Source organism: Heterodontus francisci, chromosome 30, assembly GCF_036365525.1.
Source record: "Heterodontus francisci isolate sHetFra1 chromosome 30, sHetFra1.hap1, whole genome shotgun sequence".
NCBI classification, from domain to species: domain Eukaryota; kingdom Metazoa; phylum Chordata; class Chondrichthyes; order Heterodontiformes; family Heterodontidae; genus Heterodontus; species Heterodontus francisci.
This window is the reverse complement of record NC_090400.1, coordinates 9,019,715-9,039,407: the sequence shown is the minus strand read 5'-3', so window position 1 is coordinate 9,039,407 and position 19,693 is coordinate 9,019,715. Positions and strand designations below refer to the sequence as shown.

The window sequence follows — 19,693 nt, the reverse complement described above, 5'->3', positions numbered from 1 at the left end:
TATTAATGACTTGGATGCAGGGATAGAAGGTACTATAGCTAAATTTGCAGATGACACTAAAATAGGTGGGATAGTAAGTTGCAATAAAGAAATAAGAAATTTACAAATGGATATGGATAGGTTAGGTGAATGGGCCAAAATTTGGCAGATGGAGTTTAATGTGGATCAGTGTGAGGTTATCCATTTTAGTCAGAATAGAAAGGCAAATTATTATCTAAATAGGGAGAAACTTCAGAGTGCTTCGGTGCAGAGGGATCTGGGTGTCCTCGTGCATGAATCGCAGAAAACTAGTATGCAGGTGCAGCAGGTGATAAGGAAGGCAAATGGAATTTTGGCAGTTATTGCTAAAGGAATAGAGTATAAAAGTAGGGAAGTGTTGCTGCAACTGTACAAGGCATAGAGATTGAACAGTTTAGGCCTTTACTCTCTAGACTTTAGAAGAATGAGAGGAGATCTAATTGAGGTTTATAAGATGATTAAGGGGATTGACAAAGTAGACACAGAGGATGTTTCCTCTGGTGGGGCAACCTAGAACGAGAGGTCATCTTCTTTGGCCTCCTTATCTCGAGAGACAATGGGTAAGCGCCTGGAGGTGGTCAGTGGTGTGTGGAGCAGCGCCTGGAGTGGCTATAAAGGCCAATTCTAGAGTGACAGGCTCTTCCACAGGTGCTGCAGAAAAATTTGTTTGTCGGGGCTGTTACACAGTTGGCTCTCCCCTTGCGCCTCTGTTTTTTTCCTGCCAACTGCTAAGCCTCTTCGACTCGCCACACTTTAGCCCCGCCTTTATGGCTGCCCGCCAGCTCTGGTGAACGCTGGCAACTGGCTCCCACGACTTGTGATCAATGTCACAGGACTTCATGTCGCGTTTGCAGACGTCTTTAAAGTGGAGATATGGACGGCCGGTGGGTCTGATACCAGTGGCGAGCTCGCTGTACAATGTGTCTTTGGGGATCCTGCCATCTTCCATGCGGCTCACATGGCCAAGCCATCTCAAGCGCCGCTGACTCAGTAGTGTGTATAAGCTGGGGATGTTGGCCGCCTCGAGGACTTCTGTGTTGGAGATACGGTCCTGCCACCTGATGCCAAGTATTCTCCGGAGGCAGCGAAGATGGATTGAATTGAGACGTCGCTCTTGGCTGGCATATGTTGTCCAGGCCTCGCTGCCATAGAGCAAGGTACTGAGGACACAGGACTGATGAGGACTTTCCGTACTTTGGACTTCGCTCTTAGACGGGCAAGGTTGAACAACCTGCCCCCTGATCTTGTGTGGAGGAAAATTCCTTCTTCAGAGGACTTGAACGCATGTCATAGTTTTAGGATAAGGGGTAGCAGATTGAAAACAGAGATGAGGAGAAATTACTTCTCTCAAAGGGTCATGAGTCCGTGAAATTCACTACCCCAGAATGCAATGGATGCCGGGACATTGAGTAAATTTAAGGAGGAGATAGACAGATTTTTAATTAGTAATGGGTTGAAGGGTTATGGAGAACGGGCCGGAAAGTGGAGTTGAGGCCGAGATGAGATCAGCCATTATCGTATTGAATAGCGGAGCAGGCTCGAGGGGCTGAATTGCCTACTTCTGCTCCTAGTTCTTATGTTCATATGGTGGGATTTGAACTCATATCTCGAGAGCATTAGTCCAGGCCTCTGGATTACTAGTCCAGTAACATTACCACCATTCTACCATTCCCATGACTTGGGTCAAGAAATGGTATTTTAAGAACAAATTAAACTTAAGGAGAAAATAAAATGGCCCACCAAAAAGGTTTTGAAAGAAATATTGATAAAAATTATAGGAAGATGCAAAAAATGTTTACTAAAAATACTATTTTATGATGGAAGGTGTCATTGACAGTGCTATCAAGCGGCACTTACACAGCAATAACCTACTCACTGAAGCTCAGTTTGGGTTCTGCCAAGGCCACTCAGCTTCTGACCTCATTACAGTCTTGGTCCAAACATGGTCAAAAGTGCTGAATTCAAGAGGTGAGGTGAGAGTGACTACCCTTGATATCAAAGCAGCATTTGACAGTGTGGCATCAAGGAGTCCTAGCAAAATTGAAGTCAATGGGAATCAGGAGGAAAATTCTCCACTGGTTGGAGCCATACCTAGAACAAAGGAAGGTGTTGTGGTAGTTGGAGGCCAAACATCTAAGCCCCAGGTCATCGCTGCAGGAGCTCCTCAGGGTTGCGTCCTCGGCCCAACATCTTCAGCTGCTTCAGCAATGATCTTCCCTCAATTATAAGATCCGAAGTGGGGATGTTCAGAACCATTCGCGACTCCTCAGATATTGAAGCAGTCCGTGTCCTCATGCATCAAGACCTGGACAACATTCAGGTTTGAGCTGATGTGGCAAATAATATTCACACCACACAAGTGGCAGGCAATGGCATTCTCCAATAACAGAGAATCTCACCATCTGCTCTTGACATTCAATGGTATTACCATCGCTGAATCCGCCATCATCAACATCCGGGAAGTTACCATTGAGCAGAAACTTAATTGGACTAGCTATATAAATACTGCGGTTACAAGAGCAGGTCAGAGGCTGGGAATTCTGTGGCGAGTAATTCACTTCCTGATCCCCAAAGCCTGTCCACCATCTACAAGGCACAAGTCAGGAGTGTGATGGAATACTCTGCACTTGCCTGGATGAGTGCAGTTCCAACAACACTCAAGAAGCTTGATACCATCCAGGACGAAGCAGCCCTCTTGATCAGCACCCCACCTACCGCCATCTTAAATATTCACTGCCTCCACCACTGCTGCACTATGGAATCAGTGTGTACCATATTCAAGATGCACTGCAGCAACTCGCTGTGCCTCCTTGAACAGCACCTTCCAAATCCACGACCTCTAGCACCTAGAAGGACAAAGGCAGCAGAAGCGTGGGTACACCACAATCTGAAAGTTCCTCTCCAAGTCACACACCATCCTGATTTGGAACTATATCACCATTCCTTCACTCACTGGGTCAAAATCCTGGAATTCCCTTCCTAACAGCACTGTGGGTGTACCTACACCAGATGGACTGCAGCAGTTCAAGAAGGCAGCTCACCACCACCTTCTCAAGGGCAACTAGGGATGGGCAACAAATGCTGGCCTTGCCAGCAAAGCTCATGTCCCATGAAAGAGTAATGTAAATTAAAATGAAACTGTAAACATTCCCAAATATATACAAAGGAATCTTCCATGGAGCTTTCCTAGCTCTCAATCCAAAGAAAAAAGAGCAAATATGCTATAAATACTGCAAACTTGTGGTGCTTATTTAAATAATCTTGTATCAAATCTGGAACCTTAATGAATTGAAGGCAAGAAATGAGCTATGCACTTTAATTCACTAAATGCACAGGAGTTCTATACGTGCTGTCCTGAAGCAGCCCTATTATTTGCTATTCCACATTGTATCACATACTGGCTTTCCTTCTCCTGCCAGTATCTGTTTTACTCTGTTGGTAGCACTCTCGCCTGTGGGTCAGAGGATTTTGGGAACAATCCCCACTTCAGGATCTAAGCAGGTAATCTCGGCTGACATTCCAGTACAGTACTGATGCAATGCTGCATTATCAGAGATTCCACCTTTGTATTCAATATTAATAGATCTATTCTCGTGGTTAGAGAGGGCATTAGAATCCCAAGAGCAAGGAGGTGTTCTGGCCCAACATTGCATCTCCATTAAAAATAGCTTGGTGTTTAATGAAACCTTCCTACTTGTAAAATTTCTGCCTTTTTTGCACTTCCAAGTAATTCATAGAACAATTACAGCACAGAAGGAGGCATTCAGCCCATCTTGTCTGTGTGACCGGAAAAACTAGCCCCCCGCAATCTAATCCCACCTTCCAGCACCTGGTCCAGCACTTCAGGTACATGTCCAGGTACCTTTTAAAAGAATTGAGGGTTTCTGCCTCCACCACCATTCCTGGCAGCAAATTCCAGACACCCATCACCCTCTAGGTGAAAAAGTTTTCCCTCATGTCCCCTCTAAACCCTCTACCAATCACCTTAAATCTGTGTCCCCTGGTAACTGACCTCCCCGCCAAGGGAACAGGTCATTCCTGTCCACTCTATCTAGACCCCTCATAATTTTGTACACCTCAATTAAGTAACCCTCAGCCTTAGTTCCAGGGAAAACAACCCTAGCCTATCCAATCTTTCCTCATAGCTGCAACTTTCAAACTCTGGCAACACTCTTCTCCACTCTCTCCAGAGCAATTATGTCCTTCCTGTAATGTGACCAGAACTGCATGCAATACTCCAGCTGTGGCCTAACCAGTGTTTTATACAGTTCCAGCATTACATCCCTGCTTCACTTCTATTCTCTGGTTATAAATAGGTTACAGGCCTTCTTGCATTGTACTAACCATAGCTAGGAAAATAAGCAGGAAATGTGTTTCTCGATCTTTATTAATGCAATTCTAGTCCGAACTACTAAGAGGTGTAAAAGTGCTTTTCTTTCTCTCGCTGACGCATCAATCTCTTGCAGCTGGGCTGAAATCAGAAACTCACTGCAGGGACAGTTTGGGCAAACCTGCACAAAAATCATGCCACCTAAGGTTGCCAACACTGTTTGGGCAAATTGCAGGAGGTTTCATCACAAGAATCCCTCCTCCACCTCACCCGCCTTCAAACTCCAGCCATGAGTTGTCTGACATATCAATCGTCACACACGCCACCTTGCCAACTGGAAAGCAAACAGGCTCTTCATTATCTGATTGCATGATTCTTACTTATTTAGCTTTAAGTCAAACAGCCTTTTTCACAATCTCCAATATCTGTGTTCAAAAATGTCTTAATGCCCTTATAATTTTTCTCCTAGGTTGCAAATGTGTCCTGCAGATTAATTCCTGTAGGCCCCACAGTATAATCCTGAAGGGTTAGCAACCCTAATGCCACCCCAGGCTTCACAGTTGTTTCACGCTTACAAACACAGGCATAACCACTTGAGGTTGAAGGGTCCCTCTCCGGTGCCCCACCAATGTATTTTTTGGCATAGGTTAGTCCCATCACTGGGTAAGATGCCAATGTCCCTAATCAATTCTTTCGAGAGTGTTGCTCCTGTTTGAAAGAAAAGGATAATGCATGAAAGTGAAATAAATATTGCCACTTCGCCAGCCTGTTTACCATCAGGTTTTCAATGGTTTATATAGAAGACAAATGGGAAGATTTTCAGCTGCTATTATTGTGCTAATAGTAATAAGGCACCAAGATCCAAGCGCTTCCCAATGCATATTAATCGCAACAAGATCGTAGTTCATCAACAGCACAAAAAAAAAGCTCGCTGCTGCACTTGACAATTAATTTAGGAAACAAATTGCGCTACCAATCTGCAGAGCGCTGTGCATTTCCTACCAAATTTGGGGAGGGGAGGACAGCAGCGCCACAGAACAAACCGTTTCAACCACACTTGACGCAAAACCCACGGCTCAGACGTCCGCGTGATTGACAACCGGGGCAACCAACTGGATCCCGAGAATCTGGCCACGCCTGCCTAGATTCACCAATCAGGACAGAAGGAAATAATAAAGGGGCGGGCTGACCGGCCTATCAAGGTTCGTTTGCACGGCAGAGCAAGGCGAGAGGAGTTGGTGAGGACGCATGCGTGGAGCAGGCCGGTGAACATAAAACTTGAGAGAGAGCGATCGGGGAGCTGGTGCGTGTCAGCGTGGATCGTGAGGGGGAAACTGCCTTTGTGTGCTTCACGGCCCGGTAATATGACAGAGCCGCAGTCGGCACTCTTACTCCGAAGGCAGCTGGCAGGTAAAGGATATTAGTGGCAGTCCCTCTCCGGTGTCCGCCATCAGGATGCCAACCCCCCCCCCCCGGGTTATTTCTGAGCCTTTTGAAGACTATGGCGACGGTTGTTGAACAACACGAACCGGGCGGGCGATTGGCGCCTCACCAACTCCACCCGTCCGTTTCCGTAGACGGTTTACTTAAATCGATTATGTGGCCGTTTTAAGCGTCGAGTAACCCAGATTGTTGGTCCTCACCGCCTGGTGAAGTTAGAGGCCCGGTTCTTTGTCTGGTTACGGTTGCGCTCCCTTTTTTCTCCGTCGCGTGTCTCCCCGCCGCACCCCCCGGTCATTCGCACTTTTTCACCTTCCACCTCCTTCCCCCCCCCCCCCCCGTTAGTCATGGACCGGCTTGGCCTCCCGCGCATGCGTATGGCGCCGAGCGTGTCAGGTAGAGGCAATACGGTACTGAGGTCTGCGCCTCTATTGTTGGCTTGAGTCTTCTTTTCTTCCCCACCCAATTTCTTTCTTCAGCGTCCTTCTATTCTCAATGGAATCTCATGTACAGTGATGCACCAAGTGTTCTTCAGACGTAGAGTACAAAAACAATGAACATTTTGTAGGTAATAAAAACAAGAAATGCTGGAATCACTCAGCAGGTCTGGCAGCATCTGTGGAAAGAGAAGCAGAGTTAACGTTTCGGGTCAGTGACCCTTCTTCGGAACGTTTTGTAGGAATCTCCGTAAAGTGCAAGAGGCGGTTTTAAGAATCCATCCATTATAAGTTCCTACTAACAACCATTTTTCCTAGTATTACATTTATGTAGTAGAGAAGGGTGCCCTCGATATTTTAATGGATCAATAAGATGTCTCTTTAAGTGGGCATTGCAAGTTCTATTGAATATATCCCTCTGCCAAGCAAGATTACTGTTCTTAGTATCTATATTGAAGTAGCAGTGCTAAGAGAAAATGAGGCCTGAATTTCTGTGTCAATTGAACACAACTTTATTCCCAGTATGGAGTAATCCTGCCCTACTAGTTGAATATGTGGGGTCCATCCTGGATTTCTGACACCATGTTGGCAAGGATACAGATCATTCCCCTGCTCTTTAAATAGTGCCTGACTAGGTGGATGGATCTTTCACTTAATATCACATATGATAGATGCCAGTGCAGCATTTCTTCAGTATTGTGTTGAAGATTATGTGCAGAAGACATGGAGTGGGTTTGATATGATCTAGATTAGATTAGATTAGAGATACAGCACTGAAACAGGCCCTTCGGCCCACCGAGTCTGTGCCGACCATCAACCACCCATTTATACTAATCCTACACTAATCCCATATTCCTACCAAACATCCCCACCTGTCCCTATATTTCCCTACCACCTACCTATACTAGTGACAATTTATAATGGCCAATTTACCTACCAACCTGCAAGTCTTTTGGCTTGTGGGAGGAAACCGGAGCACCCGGAGAAAACCCACGCAGACACAGGGAGAACTTGCAAACTCCACACAGGCAGTACCCAGAATCGAACCCGGGTCCCTGGAGCTGTGAGGCTGCAGTGCTAACCACTGCGCCACTGTGCCGCCCTAAATAAATTAGACTAGCTTTTTAATTCCAGATTTAGTAATTAAATTCAAATTCCCCCTTCTGCTGTGGTGGGATTCGAACCCATGTCCCCAGAGAATTACCCTGGGTCTCTGGGTTACTAGTCCAGTGATAATACCACTACGCTACCGCCTATCCATAATAGTAACAAGGAGAGTCAAAGGAAGAATGGAGGCTGATTAGGAACCAAAAAGAATATAATGTGGAGGCAGAGGCACAGCTGAGGTACTAAATGAGTATGTTACGTCCTCAAAATAAGAGGATGTTGCTGGTTCACTAAAGGAGGAGTTACTAGAGAAAGTGAGTGGGATAAAAATTGATAGAGGCTCTGTATGGGGTACATCCTCAGTTGCTGAGGGAAATAAGGGTGCACATAGCAGAAGCCCAAGGATCAAAAGGAATTGCTGTTCCATATCAGTGTGAATCCGCACACTAAAATGCAATTTGTGTTCTCTATGTGGTGGTTTTTATTTTATTTTTTTTTTATTTAGAGATACAGCACTGAAACAGGCCCTTCGGCCCACCGAGTCTGTGCCGACCAACAACCACCCATTTATACTAACCCTACACTAACCCCATATTCTCCATCACATCCCCACTATTCTCCTACCACCTACCTACACTAGGGGCAATTTGAACCATCTGAATGAAGTTGCCTGAAGTCTCCACTTTCTAACTGTCCTGTTGTTGCTAACAGTGCAAATAACTCACTGAAGCTGCTTAAAGATCTGACTTCAAATAGTGGAGCTTTTAAATTGGCAAGTACTGTACAAAATGGTAAGCGTGCTTAATATGTTTTAAGTCTTTGTAATTCTATGAGGGAAGACAATATAAAATAAAGGATACAGTTGTAAAGTGGGTGCAGGAGCAAAGGGACCTCGGGTATACATTCACAAATTGTTGAAGGTGGCAGGACAAGTTGAGAAAGCAGTTAAGGCATACGAGATCCTGGGCTTTATAAATAGAGGCGTAGAATACAAAAAAGAATAGAAGTTATGGTGGACCTTCATAAAACACTGGTTTGGCCTCCATTCTGGACACCACACTTCAGGAAGGATGTGAAGGCATTGGGGACAGCACCGAGAACCTTTAGGAGACTGGCTCTGGGGATGAGAGCCGTCGGTTATGAGGATAGCTTGGAGAAGCTGGGGTTGTTCTCAGAAGAGAAGACTGAGAGGAGATTTGATAGAAGTGTTCAAAATCAAGAAGGGCATGAGCTGAATAGATAGGGAGAAACTTCGCATTAACAGTTGGGTTGCGAACCAGTGGACACTGATTTAAAGTGGCAAAAGAATTAAGAGTGACAGGAGGAAAAACCTTTTTTATGCAGTGAGTGGTTGGGATCTGGAATACGCTGCCTGAGTGTAGTGGAGGGAGATTCAATTGTGGCTTTCAAAAGGGAATTGGATAATTATCTGAAGAGAAGATTTGCAGGGCTACAGGGAAAAGGCAGGGGAGTGGGACTGGTTGAGTACCTCTTGGAGAGCTGGCATGGGCGTGATAGGCAGGATGACCACCTCCTGTGCTGTAACCATTCTTTGATGACACATCGTTTAGCCATTTGCCTGATATGGTGGCTGCCCATGATTGTGTGCAGTGTAAGCTTTGGGGACTGCATCGTTTTGTATAGTAAATTTTCTGTCTTTGGAATGTCCAAGAGGGCCTCCCATCCAATGAATTACTTTCTGAAGTGTAGTTACTGTTCTTTTTTTAAAAAAAAAAGGGACAGCCTATTTACACACAGTAAGATATAACGAATCAAAAATTTAATGAATAACCAGTTTTTGGTTGAGCAAAGTTAGCTTAAGTACCAAGAAAGCCACTTTGTCCCTTTTGAATATTACTTCATCCAGGTGGATGAAGCACAATTTTACTTGTTACCTGTGCCAATACAGCATCGATATTGTACCAAATCAGTCTAGGTTATATCCTAAAGTGCACCTTGAACCCACAGCCTTCTATCTTTTTAAGTGAAGATATTACGAATAAGCCAAGGTAACTAGATCTACACTGTCAGTTTAACAATTAGTTTTATTATTTCCCTCTAGTTTAAGGTTTTTTTTAATCTATTCATCAGTTGTCAGCAAAATTGCACAAAATCTCTTTCTTTCATGGATGCGGGCTCAGAAATTCAAGAATTCACCATCAGTGGGACCCAGAAATGGTACAGATATCATTAATTTTCTGACACTGGGTGATCTTTATCTAGGCTTTAACGATCTGTGTGCCACCAAGCCCCATAAACCTCCGATATATTTTTTTACCTTTTTCTGTACTGGTAAGTAACGGGAGAGATCTCGTGGATTAGAGACATAAAGAGCAATAAGCCGCAAGAGGAATATAAGAAAAAGTTTGAGGAGATCGAGGATAACACTAAAGGGTTTTTACTACTATGTTGGTGGGGGTAAGCCTAATGTGGCCCCCTTAATGACATGCTGGTGATCTAGTAATTGGAAATAAGGAGATGGCAGACTTATTAAATAGCTACTTTCTATCTCTATTCATAAATGATTTGGGGGGAAAAAATGCTCGATTCAAGGGGAGGCACTAACGAGATTCACTTTTTTTTTTTGGAAAGTGATTTTAGACAAATTTTCAGGACCTGATGGTTTCCATCCCATGGTATTAAAAGCAGATGAAGAAATTGATTCTTTGGTCATGATCTTTCAAAAATGCTTCTCTGTTCAGAATTTGACCCTTTGGATTGGAAAACTGTCAGTCACTCCAGTATTTAAGAAGGCTAAGAGAGCGAAATTAATAGGCCTATAATTTCCTAGTTTAACTTGGAGGGAAGTTACTAGAAACATGTTTAGGGACAGTGACCGATTAGTTGGACAAATGAGTTGATCACAGGATTTATAAAGGGCAAGACATGTTTAATGAATGAATCAGTTGAACATTTTGAGGTGATATCTGATATAGTAGATAAGGAAGGTCTATGGATGTTGTTTATATGGATTTCCAGAAGTCAGTCAACAAGGTTCCAGCTAAGAGCTTGTTAACAAAAGTGAGTGTACATGGAATTGGAGGCACTTCTTGGTTTGGATAGGGAATTGGTGAGTAACTTTCGGGTGTGGAGCGGAGTGGACCTGTGTGGAGAACGCCAAGCGAGGAGTGGATAAATAGAGCCCGAGGATTGTGGCCTAGACACTTGCCTTCTGGGAACCGAGAGAAGACCTGCAGGAAGAGCGAGGAGCGGATAAATAGAGCCCGAGGATCGCGGCCTAGACACTTGTCTTCTGGGAGCAGAGAGGAGCCCAAGCTCGCCGGAGTTTTGAAAAAAGAATAAAGGTCAACAGTGACATCGCAGGAAAGCTACAAGGTGATTGGTTGGTGAGTAACTGCTGTTAGAGAATGACTGTAAATAGGTAAGTAACCAAAGTAAAAAGTCTACTTTTTAATATAGTAGGTAGTTTTTTTTTTAAGGGAATCAAGGTCCCTAGCGTAAATTTTTGGGTCATTTAAGGGAGTAAATTAAAGGTAAGTCATGGCAGGGCAGCTTGGCCGCGTGGAGTGCTCCTCCTGTGCAATGTGGGAAGTCGGGGACACTTCCTGTGTCCCAGGCAAGCACTTGCGCAAGAAGTGTCTCCAGCTGCAGTTACTCAAAATCTGCGTTTCAGATCTGGGGCAGCGGTTGGAGACATGTGGAGCATCTGCGAGGCTGAGATCTTTGTGGATAGCATGTACAGGGAGGTGGTCACATCGCAGGTAAAGACTGCTCAGGCAGAAAGGAAATGGGTGACCACCAGGCAGAGAAGTACTAGGCAGGTGGTACATGAGTCCCCTGGGTCCATCTCCCTATCTAACAGATTTTCCGCTTTGGATACTGTTGGGGGAGATAGCTTCTTGGGAATGCAGCGAGACAAGTCTGGCACCACGGGTGGCTCAGCTGCACAGGAGGGAAGGAAAAAGTGGGAGAGCTACAGTGATGGGGGATTCTATCGTAAGGAGTACAGATTACCGATAGGTGTTCCTGTCTGTTTCAAATGTGACTCCAGGATGGTAGTTGCCTCCCTGGTGCTAGGGTCAAGGATGTCACGGAGTGGCTGCAGAACATTCTGAAGGGGGAGGGTGAACAGTCAGCAGTCGTAGTTCACATTGGTACCAATGACATAGATAGAAAGAGGGATGAGGTCCTGCAACAAGAATTTAGGGAGCTAGGTAGCAGATTAAAAAGCAGGACCTCAAAGGTTGTAATCTCTGGATTTAGCAGGCTTAAAAGTGGATAAATCCCCAGGCCTAGATGAGATGTATCCCAGGCTGTTAGTGAGGCTAAGGAGGAGATAGCAGGGGCTCTGATGCACATTTTTCAAATCCTCTCTGGCCACAGGAGAGGTACCAGAGGACTGGAGGACAGCAAATGTGGTACCATTATTCAAGAAGGGTAGCAGGGGTAAATGAGGTAATTACAGGCCAGTGAGATTAACATCAGTGGTAGGGAAACTATTGGAAAAAATTCTGAGACAGGATTAATCAAGTTTGTTAGACATGATCTCCCCCTGACAAAGCCATGCTAACAAACTTGATTAAATTTTTCGAGGAGGTGACTAGATGTGTAAATGAGGGTAAAGCAGTTGATGTAGTCTAAATGGCCTTCAGTAAGGCTTTTGATAAGGTGCTGCATGGGAGATTGGTTAAGAAGGTAAGAGCCCATGGGATCCAGGGCAATTTGGCAGATCGGATCCAAAATTGGCTTTGTGGCAGGAGGCAGAGGGTGATGGTCGAGGGTTGTTTTTGCGAGTGGAAGCCTGTGACCAGTGGTGTACCGCAGGGATCGGTGCTGGGATCCTTGCTGTTTGTCGTGTAGATTAATGATTTAGACATGAGTATAGGAGGTATAATCAGTAAGTTTGCTGATGACACAAAAATTAGTGTCGTAAATAGTGAGGAGGAAAGCCTTCGATTACAGAACGATATAGATGGGCTGGTAAGATGGACAGAGCAATGGCAAATGGAATTTAATCCTGAGAAGTGTGAGGTGATGTGGGGGGGGGAGCTGATTGAGGTATAAAAAAAATTAAGGGGCATTGATGGGATAGATAGGAAGAAACTTTTTCTCTTAGCGGAGGGGTCAATAACCAGGGGGCATAGATTTAGTATAAGGGGCAGGAGGTTTAGAGGGGATTTGAGGAAAAAAATTTCACCTAGAGGGTGGTTGGAATCTGGAACACATTGCCTGAAGGGGTGGTAGAGGCAGGAACCCTCGCCATTTAAAAAATATTCAGATGAGCACTTGAGACGCCATAGCATACAAGGCTACAGGCCAAATGCTGGAAAATGGGATTAGATTAGTTAGGTGTTTGATGGCCAGCACAGACACGATGGGCCGAAAGGCCTGTTTCTGTACTGGGTAAATGTGACTCTAGGAGACAGTTGGAATAGCTGGTATGCTTTTAAATTGCCAGAATGTGACTAAAGATGTTTCCTAGGGATCTATGCTGGGGCCACACCTTTTCACTAGTTCTAAATAACTTCTGTGAAAGAATAGGGAGCCATATATCCAGGTTTTCTGTTGACCCTAAGTTGTGTTGCACAGGAAATTGTGTGGAGGAGAGCAGAAAGTTGCAAAGGGACATTAATACATTAAATGAGTTGGCAAAACTGTAGCAGACGGAGTTCAGTGTGGGCAAAGTGAGGCCATATACTTTGGACCTAAGGTTAAAGTATTTTTTTAAAAAGGTGAGAAGCTAGGAACTGTGGGTGAGCGGAGAGATTTAGCGGTCCAAGTACAGAAATTACTTAATTAGTAGAACCATAAAGTCTATGGAACAGAAAGAGGCCTTTCAGCCCAACGTATATGTGCTGGCTGAAAAAACTAGCTCCCCAGCTTCCAGCACCTGGTCCATGACCTTACAGGTACCTTTTTAAATGAGTTGAGGGTTTCTGCCTCCACCACTGATCCGGACAGCGAATTCCAGAAGTCCACTACCCTCTGGGGAACAAGTTTTTCCTTATGTCCCCCTCTAATCCTTCTACCAATCACCTTAAATCTGTGCCCCGATAATTGACACCTCCGCTCGGAGAAACAGCTCCTTCCTGTCTACTCTATCTAAGCCCCTCATAATTTTGTAAACCTCAATTAAGTCACCCCTCAGCCTCTTCTGTTCTAAGGCAAGCAACCCTAGCCAATCCAATCTTTCCTCATAGCCACAACTTTCAAGCCCTGGCAACATTGTTGTAAATCTCCTCTGTACTCTCTCCAGAGCAATTATGTCCTTTCTGTAATGTGACCAGAACTGTACGCAATACTCCAACTGTGGCCTAACCAGCAGTTTATACAGTTCCAGCATTACATCCCTGCTTTTGTATTCTATACCTCTGCCAATAAAGGAAAGCATTCCATATGCCGCCTTCACCACTTTATCTACCTGACTTGCCACCTTCAGGGACCTGTGGATGTATACTCCAAGGTCTTTCACTTCTTCTACCCTCTCAGTATCCTCCCGTTTGTGTATTCCCTTGCTTTGTTTGCCCTCCCCGAATGCATTACCTCACTGTTCCAGATTGAATTCCATTTGCCACTTTTCCGTCCACTCAACCAAACCATTGATATCATTGTGATGTCTACAGCTATCCTCTTCACTGTCAACCACATGGCTGATTTTTGTGTCATCTGCAAATTTTCCAATCATACCTCCCACATTCAAATCCAAATCATTAGTATATACCAAGGGACCCAACACAGCCCTGTGGAATGCCAGTGGAAACCGCATTCCGTTTGCGAAAACATCCGTCGATGATTACCCTTTGTTTCCTGTCACTGAGCCAGTTTTGGATCCAACTGGCCACAGTCCCCTGTATCCCATGGGCTTTTATTTTTCTGGCCAGTCTGCCATGTGGGACCTTGTCAAATGCCTTACTAAAATCCTTGTAGACTACATCCACTGGACTACCCTCATCAATCCTCCTTGTTACTTCCTCAAAAAAATCAATCAAGTTAATAAGACGCATGCAATCGCAGGAGGTGTAATACCTGCCCATTTTACCTCCTCTCTCCTTACTATCCAAGGCCCCAAATACTCCTTTCAGATGAAGCAGTGATTTACTTGTACTTTCAATTTAGTATACTGTATTGGCTGCTCACAATGTGGTCTCCTCTACATTGGGGAGACCAAACGCAGACTGGGTGACCGCTTTGTGGAACACCTCCACTCAGTCCAAAGGCATGATCCTGAGCTGGCCATTTCAACACTCACCCCCCCCCCCCCCCCCCACCCTCCGCGCTCATGCCCACATCTGTACTGGGATTGCTGCAGTTTCCAGTGAACATCAACGCAAGCTCGAGGGACCGATTAGGCATGCTACAGCCTGCCGGACTGAACATTGAGTTCAATAATTTCAGCATGACGTGGCCCTCATTTTTATTTTGTCTTTTTTTGAATTTTGTTTCTACTGTGCCTACTCACTTTTTTTTCATGTTTGTTCTCGGGGCCAGGCTATTCATTTTTTCTGTCCATTCAAACACTCTCCCGTTTTGTCTTTCAGCACACCATTAACATACTGTTTGCCTTTGCTCCATGACCTTCAGGTCAGTTATTCTCTGTGGCCTTTTCCTATCAACACCTTTTCTCTTGTTATCTCTTGCCCCACCCCCACTTTACTTGCTTAAAACCTTTTGCATTTCTAATATTTGTTCTGATGAAGGATCTCTGACCTGAAACGTTAACTCTGCTTCTCTCTCCACAGATGCTGCCAGACCTGCTGAGTATTTCCAGCATTTCTTGTTTGTATTTCAGATTTCCAGCATCTGCAGTATTTTGCTTTTATTTTAGTAAGACACGACCTTCCCTTAACAAATCCATGCTGACTATCCCTGATTAATCCATGCTTTAAATGGCAGTTTATGCTATCTCTCGGAATTGCTTCTAATAATTTACCCACCACCAAGGTCAGATTGACCAGCCTATAATTATTTGGCTGATCCCTCGCATTCTCTTTATTTAAAAAAAAAAGTACAATGTTTGCAAACCTCCAATCCTCTGGTACCGCGCCTGTATCTAGTGAGGATATGAAGATGATCCTCAGAGCATCCGCCATTTCCTCCCTGACTTCCTTTTAACAACCTGGGATACAATCCGTCCAGCCCAGGTGATATATCCACTTTCAAGGATGTCAGACCCTCTAGTACTTCCTCTCTCATTATGCTTATCGTATCTAATATTTCACTTTTTTAACTACAATGTCTGCATCATCCCTCTCCTTTGTGAAGACAGATGAAAACTCATTAAGAACCCTGCCCACATCTTCTGCATCCACGCATAAGTTCCCTTGTACATCTCTGATCGGCCCTACCCTCGCCTTAGTTATCCTCTTACTCTTAATGTACTGATAAAACATCTTTGTGTTTTCCTTAATTTTACCTGCCAATAATTTTTCATGTCTCATCTCTGCTTTCCTAATCTTATTTTTTAAACTTCACAGCTGCATACTCCTCTATACTTTCTAAAGTATTAATTTTTTTGTGACTGTCATAAGCTTTCTTCTTCTGCTTTATCTTGCTTCTAGATAACCAGGGGGCTCTAGGTTTGGCAGTACCATCCTTTTTCTTTGTGGGGGCATGATTACATTGTGTCGGTAGAATCTTGCTTTTGAATGTTTGCCACTGATTTTCCTTCAAGTAGCTGTATCCAGTCTACTTTCACCAGATCACCTCTCCGCTTGGTAAAATTTGCCTTCCCCAATTTAGAACTTTTACTCCTGTTCTATCTTTGTCCTTTTCCATGATTATGCTAAAACTAACTATTCTGGTCACCCACTGCTACTTCATCCATTTGTCCAGCTTCATTTCTGAAGACTAAATCTAGAATTGTGCCCCCCTCTCATTGGGCTTGTTGCATGCTGGCTAAAAAAAGTTCTCTTGAATGCAGTTCAAGAATTTTGTGCCATCTGTGCCCTTCACACTGTTTGTATACTTGATATTCGGGTAGTTGAAATCCCCAACTATTATTGCTCTATAGTTTTTGCACGCAGAAATTTGCCTACATATTTGTTCTTCTATCTTCCTGTCACTATTTGGGGGTCTATAGCACACACCTAGTAGTGTGGCTGCCCCTTTATTTCTGAGCTCAATCCATATTGCTTCATTTGATGATTCATTTAGCATATCCCCCTTCACAGCTGTTATTGATTGTTTAACCAATAATGCTACACCCCCTCTTTTTTTTTTTTTAAATCCCCCCCCATTCTGCCTGAAAACTCTATATCCAGGGATGTTGAGCTGCCATTTTTGTCCCTTTTTAAGCAAAGTTTCCATTATAGCAATGATGTTGCCATGTCTATCTGTGCCCTCAGCTCATTGGCTTTATTTAAATAACCTTGCATTTAAATAACAGTGACTCCTGACAACACAGTGGCCCGCTGATGTCATCAGAGTGCTCCAAGTTGCGTACATGCATAAACGGTCTCCTGCGCTTTTGAGATGCTGCACAGGTGCAGCCTACGTCTTGCCTTGCCAAGACTTATTGGCACATGTGCGGGAAAACATTTTTTTTTCTCATACTACTTCCCCCCCCCCCCCCCCCCCCCTCAGACATTAGCTCTAGGCCGCACTGCCTGCCTCCTCTCAGCCACTTGCTCCCGCATTTGATCGCTCCTTACTGCGCCGCCCGAAGAAGCAAGGGATGATGTAGGAACGAGTGGCCAAGAGGAGGGAAGCGCCACGGCCTACAGCTAGGGTCTGGAGGGATTTGGGGGGGGGGTGGGGTGGGTGGTGCAGTGAAGCGGAGAGTGAGTGGCCAGAAAACCTCACTGAATTACGGAGCGTGTGCAGCACTTTCAGAGGTGCTGTCCTTCTGATGAGACTTTAAACAGTGCACCCTTCTCTGGGTATCAAACATGTCCATTGTGTGCTGCCATGGATTGAAGTTTTTCTGTGATTAATTGAGCAGCGTCATCTTTAATCCTGGCAGCTGCCTGAACATTGCAGACAGTGACGTTTCAGTGGAACAGGCTGCATTTGCACATGTGCTAGTACAGCGCCACCTAGTGATTGTGTTGTCAGCAAAGACAGCCTTTAAATAAATACCTTTTTGACACTTCCAAATTCCTGTACTGCATGCTTTTTAACTTTTGCTGCTTTCTTTCAGAGGCAGTCGCTAATTTTCTGCCTCCTGTTCCCTGCCCTGAAGTTGTCCTCTCTGAAACTGCCCTAAGGTTCCCATCCCCCTACCAATCTAGTTTAAACTATCCCCAACGTCACTAGCAAACCTTTCTGCAAGGATACTCGTCCCTGTCCTGTTCAGGTGTAGACCATCCCACCTTCCCCAGAACCGGTCCCAATGTCACAGAAATCTGAAGCCTACCTCCTGCACCATCTCTTCAGCCACGTATTCATCTGATGCATTTTCCTATTTCTATACTCAATAGCATGTGGCCTTGGGAGTAATCCAGAGATTGCTACCTTTTGAGGTCCTGCTTGCTAACTTCTTAAACTCAGCCTGCAGGACCTCATCCCTTTTTCTACCTATATAGTTGGTACCAATGTGGACCACGACCTCTGGCTGTGCATCTTGCCCTCCAGAATGCTGTGTAGCAGCTCGGTGATATCCATGACCCTTGCACCAGGTAGGCAACATACCATCCTGGAATTGTGTCTACGACCACAAATGCTTGTCTGTTCCCCTAACTATAGAATCCCCTACCACTATTGCTCTCTTGTCTTTTTTCCTCCCTCCCTTGCATAGCTGAGCTACAAATGGTGCTCTGGTCATGACTTTCGCTGCATTCTCCAGAGGAACCATCTCAGAACTGAATATCGTTTAGAAAGTAGGATGCCTGCCGGGGAGTCCTGCACTACCTACCTTGTCCTCCTTGTCTGTCTGGCAGCCACCCAGTCCCTTTCTGCCTGTGTGCTCTTAAGCTGTGGGGTGACCACCTCCTGAAATGTGCTATCCATGTGTATCTCATCCTTGTGAATGCACCTCAGTGACACCGGCTGCTCCTCGAGTTCCAAGATTCGGCGTTCAAGTTTTTGTATTTTGTGGCACTTTATGCACATGGGTAGGGTCCTGAAGTCCTCACATGGCACAGGATGTGCATTCGACGGGTGTGAGCAGCCCTGCCATGCCTCGAATTATTTATTGCACTAAAAATTCGAAGTTAAATAAACACAATAAATGGTTATAAATAGAACGAACAAATGGGTAACCACCAATCGACTGCAAGTATTTTAGCTTCTACTTAGTAGATGGACTTAAATGTTGGGGAAAAAATTTTAAAAAGTACCCACCAGATACTCACCGACTAGCTCTCTGTGCCTTGCTACTTTTTCTCCCCGCTCATGCTGTTTGGTTGGTGAGCCTTGAGCTGAAGTCACCTACCTTCTTCCCTGTGATGTCTGCTTACCAAACCTAATCTACCTTACCACTATGAATATACCCTAGCAGTACTAAAATGTTACCAATAGTAGCAATAAACCTTACTGCTTTAAAACAGAACAGTAGACTCACCAGTTGTTCCCTTCTGCTTGTGTGTCTTAAAATTTATGTAACTAACTTATTTTTTTTCTAATTTGTAACTATTTACACACGCCGTAACAGTCGTGTATTAACCTAGCTATTTAAATACTCGCAACCAGCAGTTACTCACCAACCAATCACCTTACACCTTTCCTGTGATGTCACTGTTCACTAGTGGGCAGGTACAACAAAAAAAAATTAAAAAGGATAATCGAATGTTGATCTTTATCCGAAGGACCAGAATACAAAGGGGTGGAAATTGTGTTACAGCTGTACAGAGCTCTGGTTAGACTCCTTCTGGAGTACTGCACTCTGTTTTGAACACTGCAAAACTGCACTTTAAGGATAGATTGACGTTGCACGGGTACAGCACAGCTCTGCCAGGCTAAAAGGGTGAAATTGAGGATATATTGCATAAATAGGTTTGTGTTTCCTTGAATATTGAAAATTTAAGGGGTGATCTAATTGAGGAGTTTAGGTAATTTAAAGGATTTGATGAGAGAAACTATTTCCTCTGGTGGCAGTCTCCAGAACAAGGGAGCATAACCTTTTAAAATTAGAGCTGGGCCATTCAAGGGTGATGTCAGAAAGCACGTTTCCGCATAAAGTATAGTGGAAATCTCTCAAAGTGGTGGAGGCTAGGTATGTTGTAAGTTGCAAAACTTTTTTTTTGTTGGGCAAGGGTTAAGGGTCACAGGACTAAGGTGGGTAGGTGAATTTAAGATGTCGATCAGCCATGATCTAATTGAATGGTGAACAGGCTCAAGCTTCTGCCTGGCTGACTCCTGTTTCTTCTCCTGCCTACTATGTAACCCATAAGTTCGGTGAATTTGAAGAATTGAGATGGTCTATGCTGAGTTAACTGATCTTTATCAGGGCAGTTAGAGGGTA

At 44.5% G+C, this 19,693-nt stretch overlaps 1 protein-coding gene across 2 annotated transcripts in view; it reads left to right on the top strand.

Annotated features, from left to right (window-relative positions):
• The first annotated feature begins 5,557 nt into the window (after positions 1 to 5,557).
• ube2g1a (ubiquitin-conjugating enzyme E2G 1a (UBC7 homolog, yeast)) overlaps positions 5,558 to 19,693 on the top strand; it is a 98,794-nt gene continuing 84,658 nt past the window's right edge. The window contains exon 1 of one of the 2 annotated variants that reach the window (XM_068010073.1): positions 5,558 to 5,758. In XM_068010073.1, the coding sequence (XP_067866174.1) occupies positions 5,713 to 5,758 (46 nt within the window). In that variant the 5' untranslated portion in view covers positions 5,558 to 5,712. The remainder of the gene's footprint in view (positions 5,759 to 19,693) is intronic. The other variant, XM_068010072.1, reaches the window with a different exon arrangement.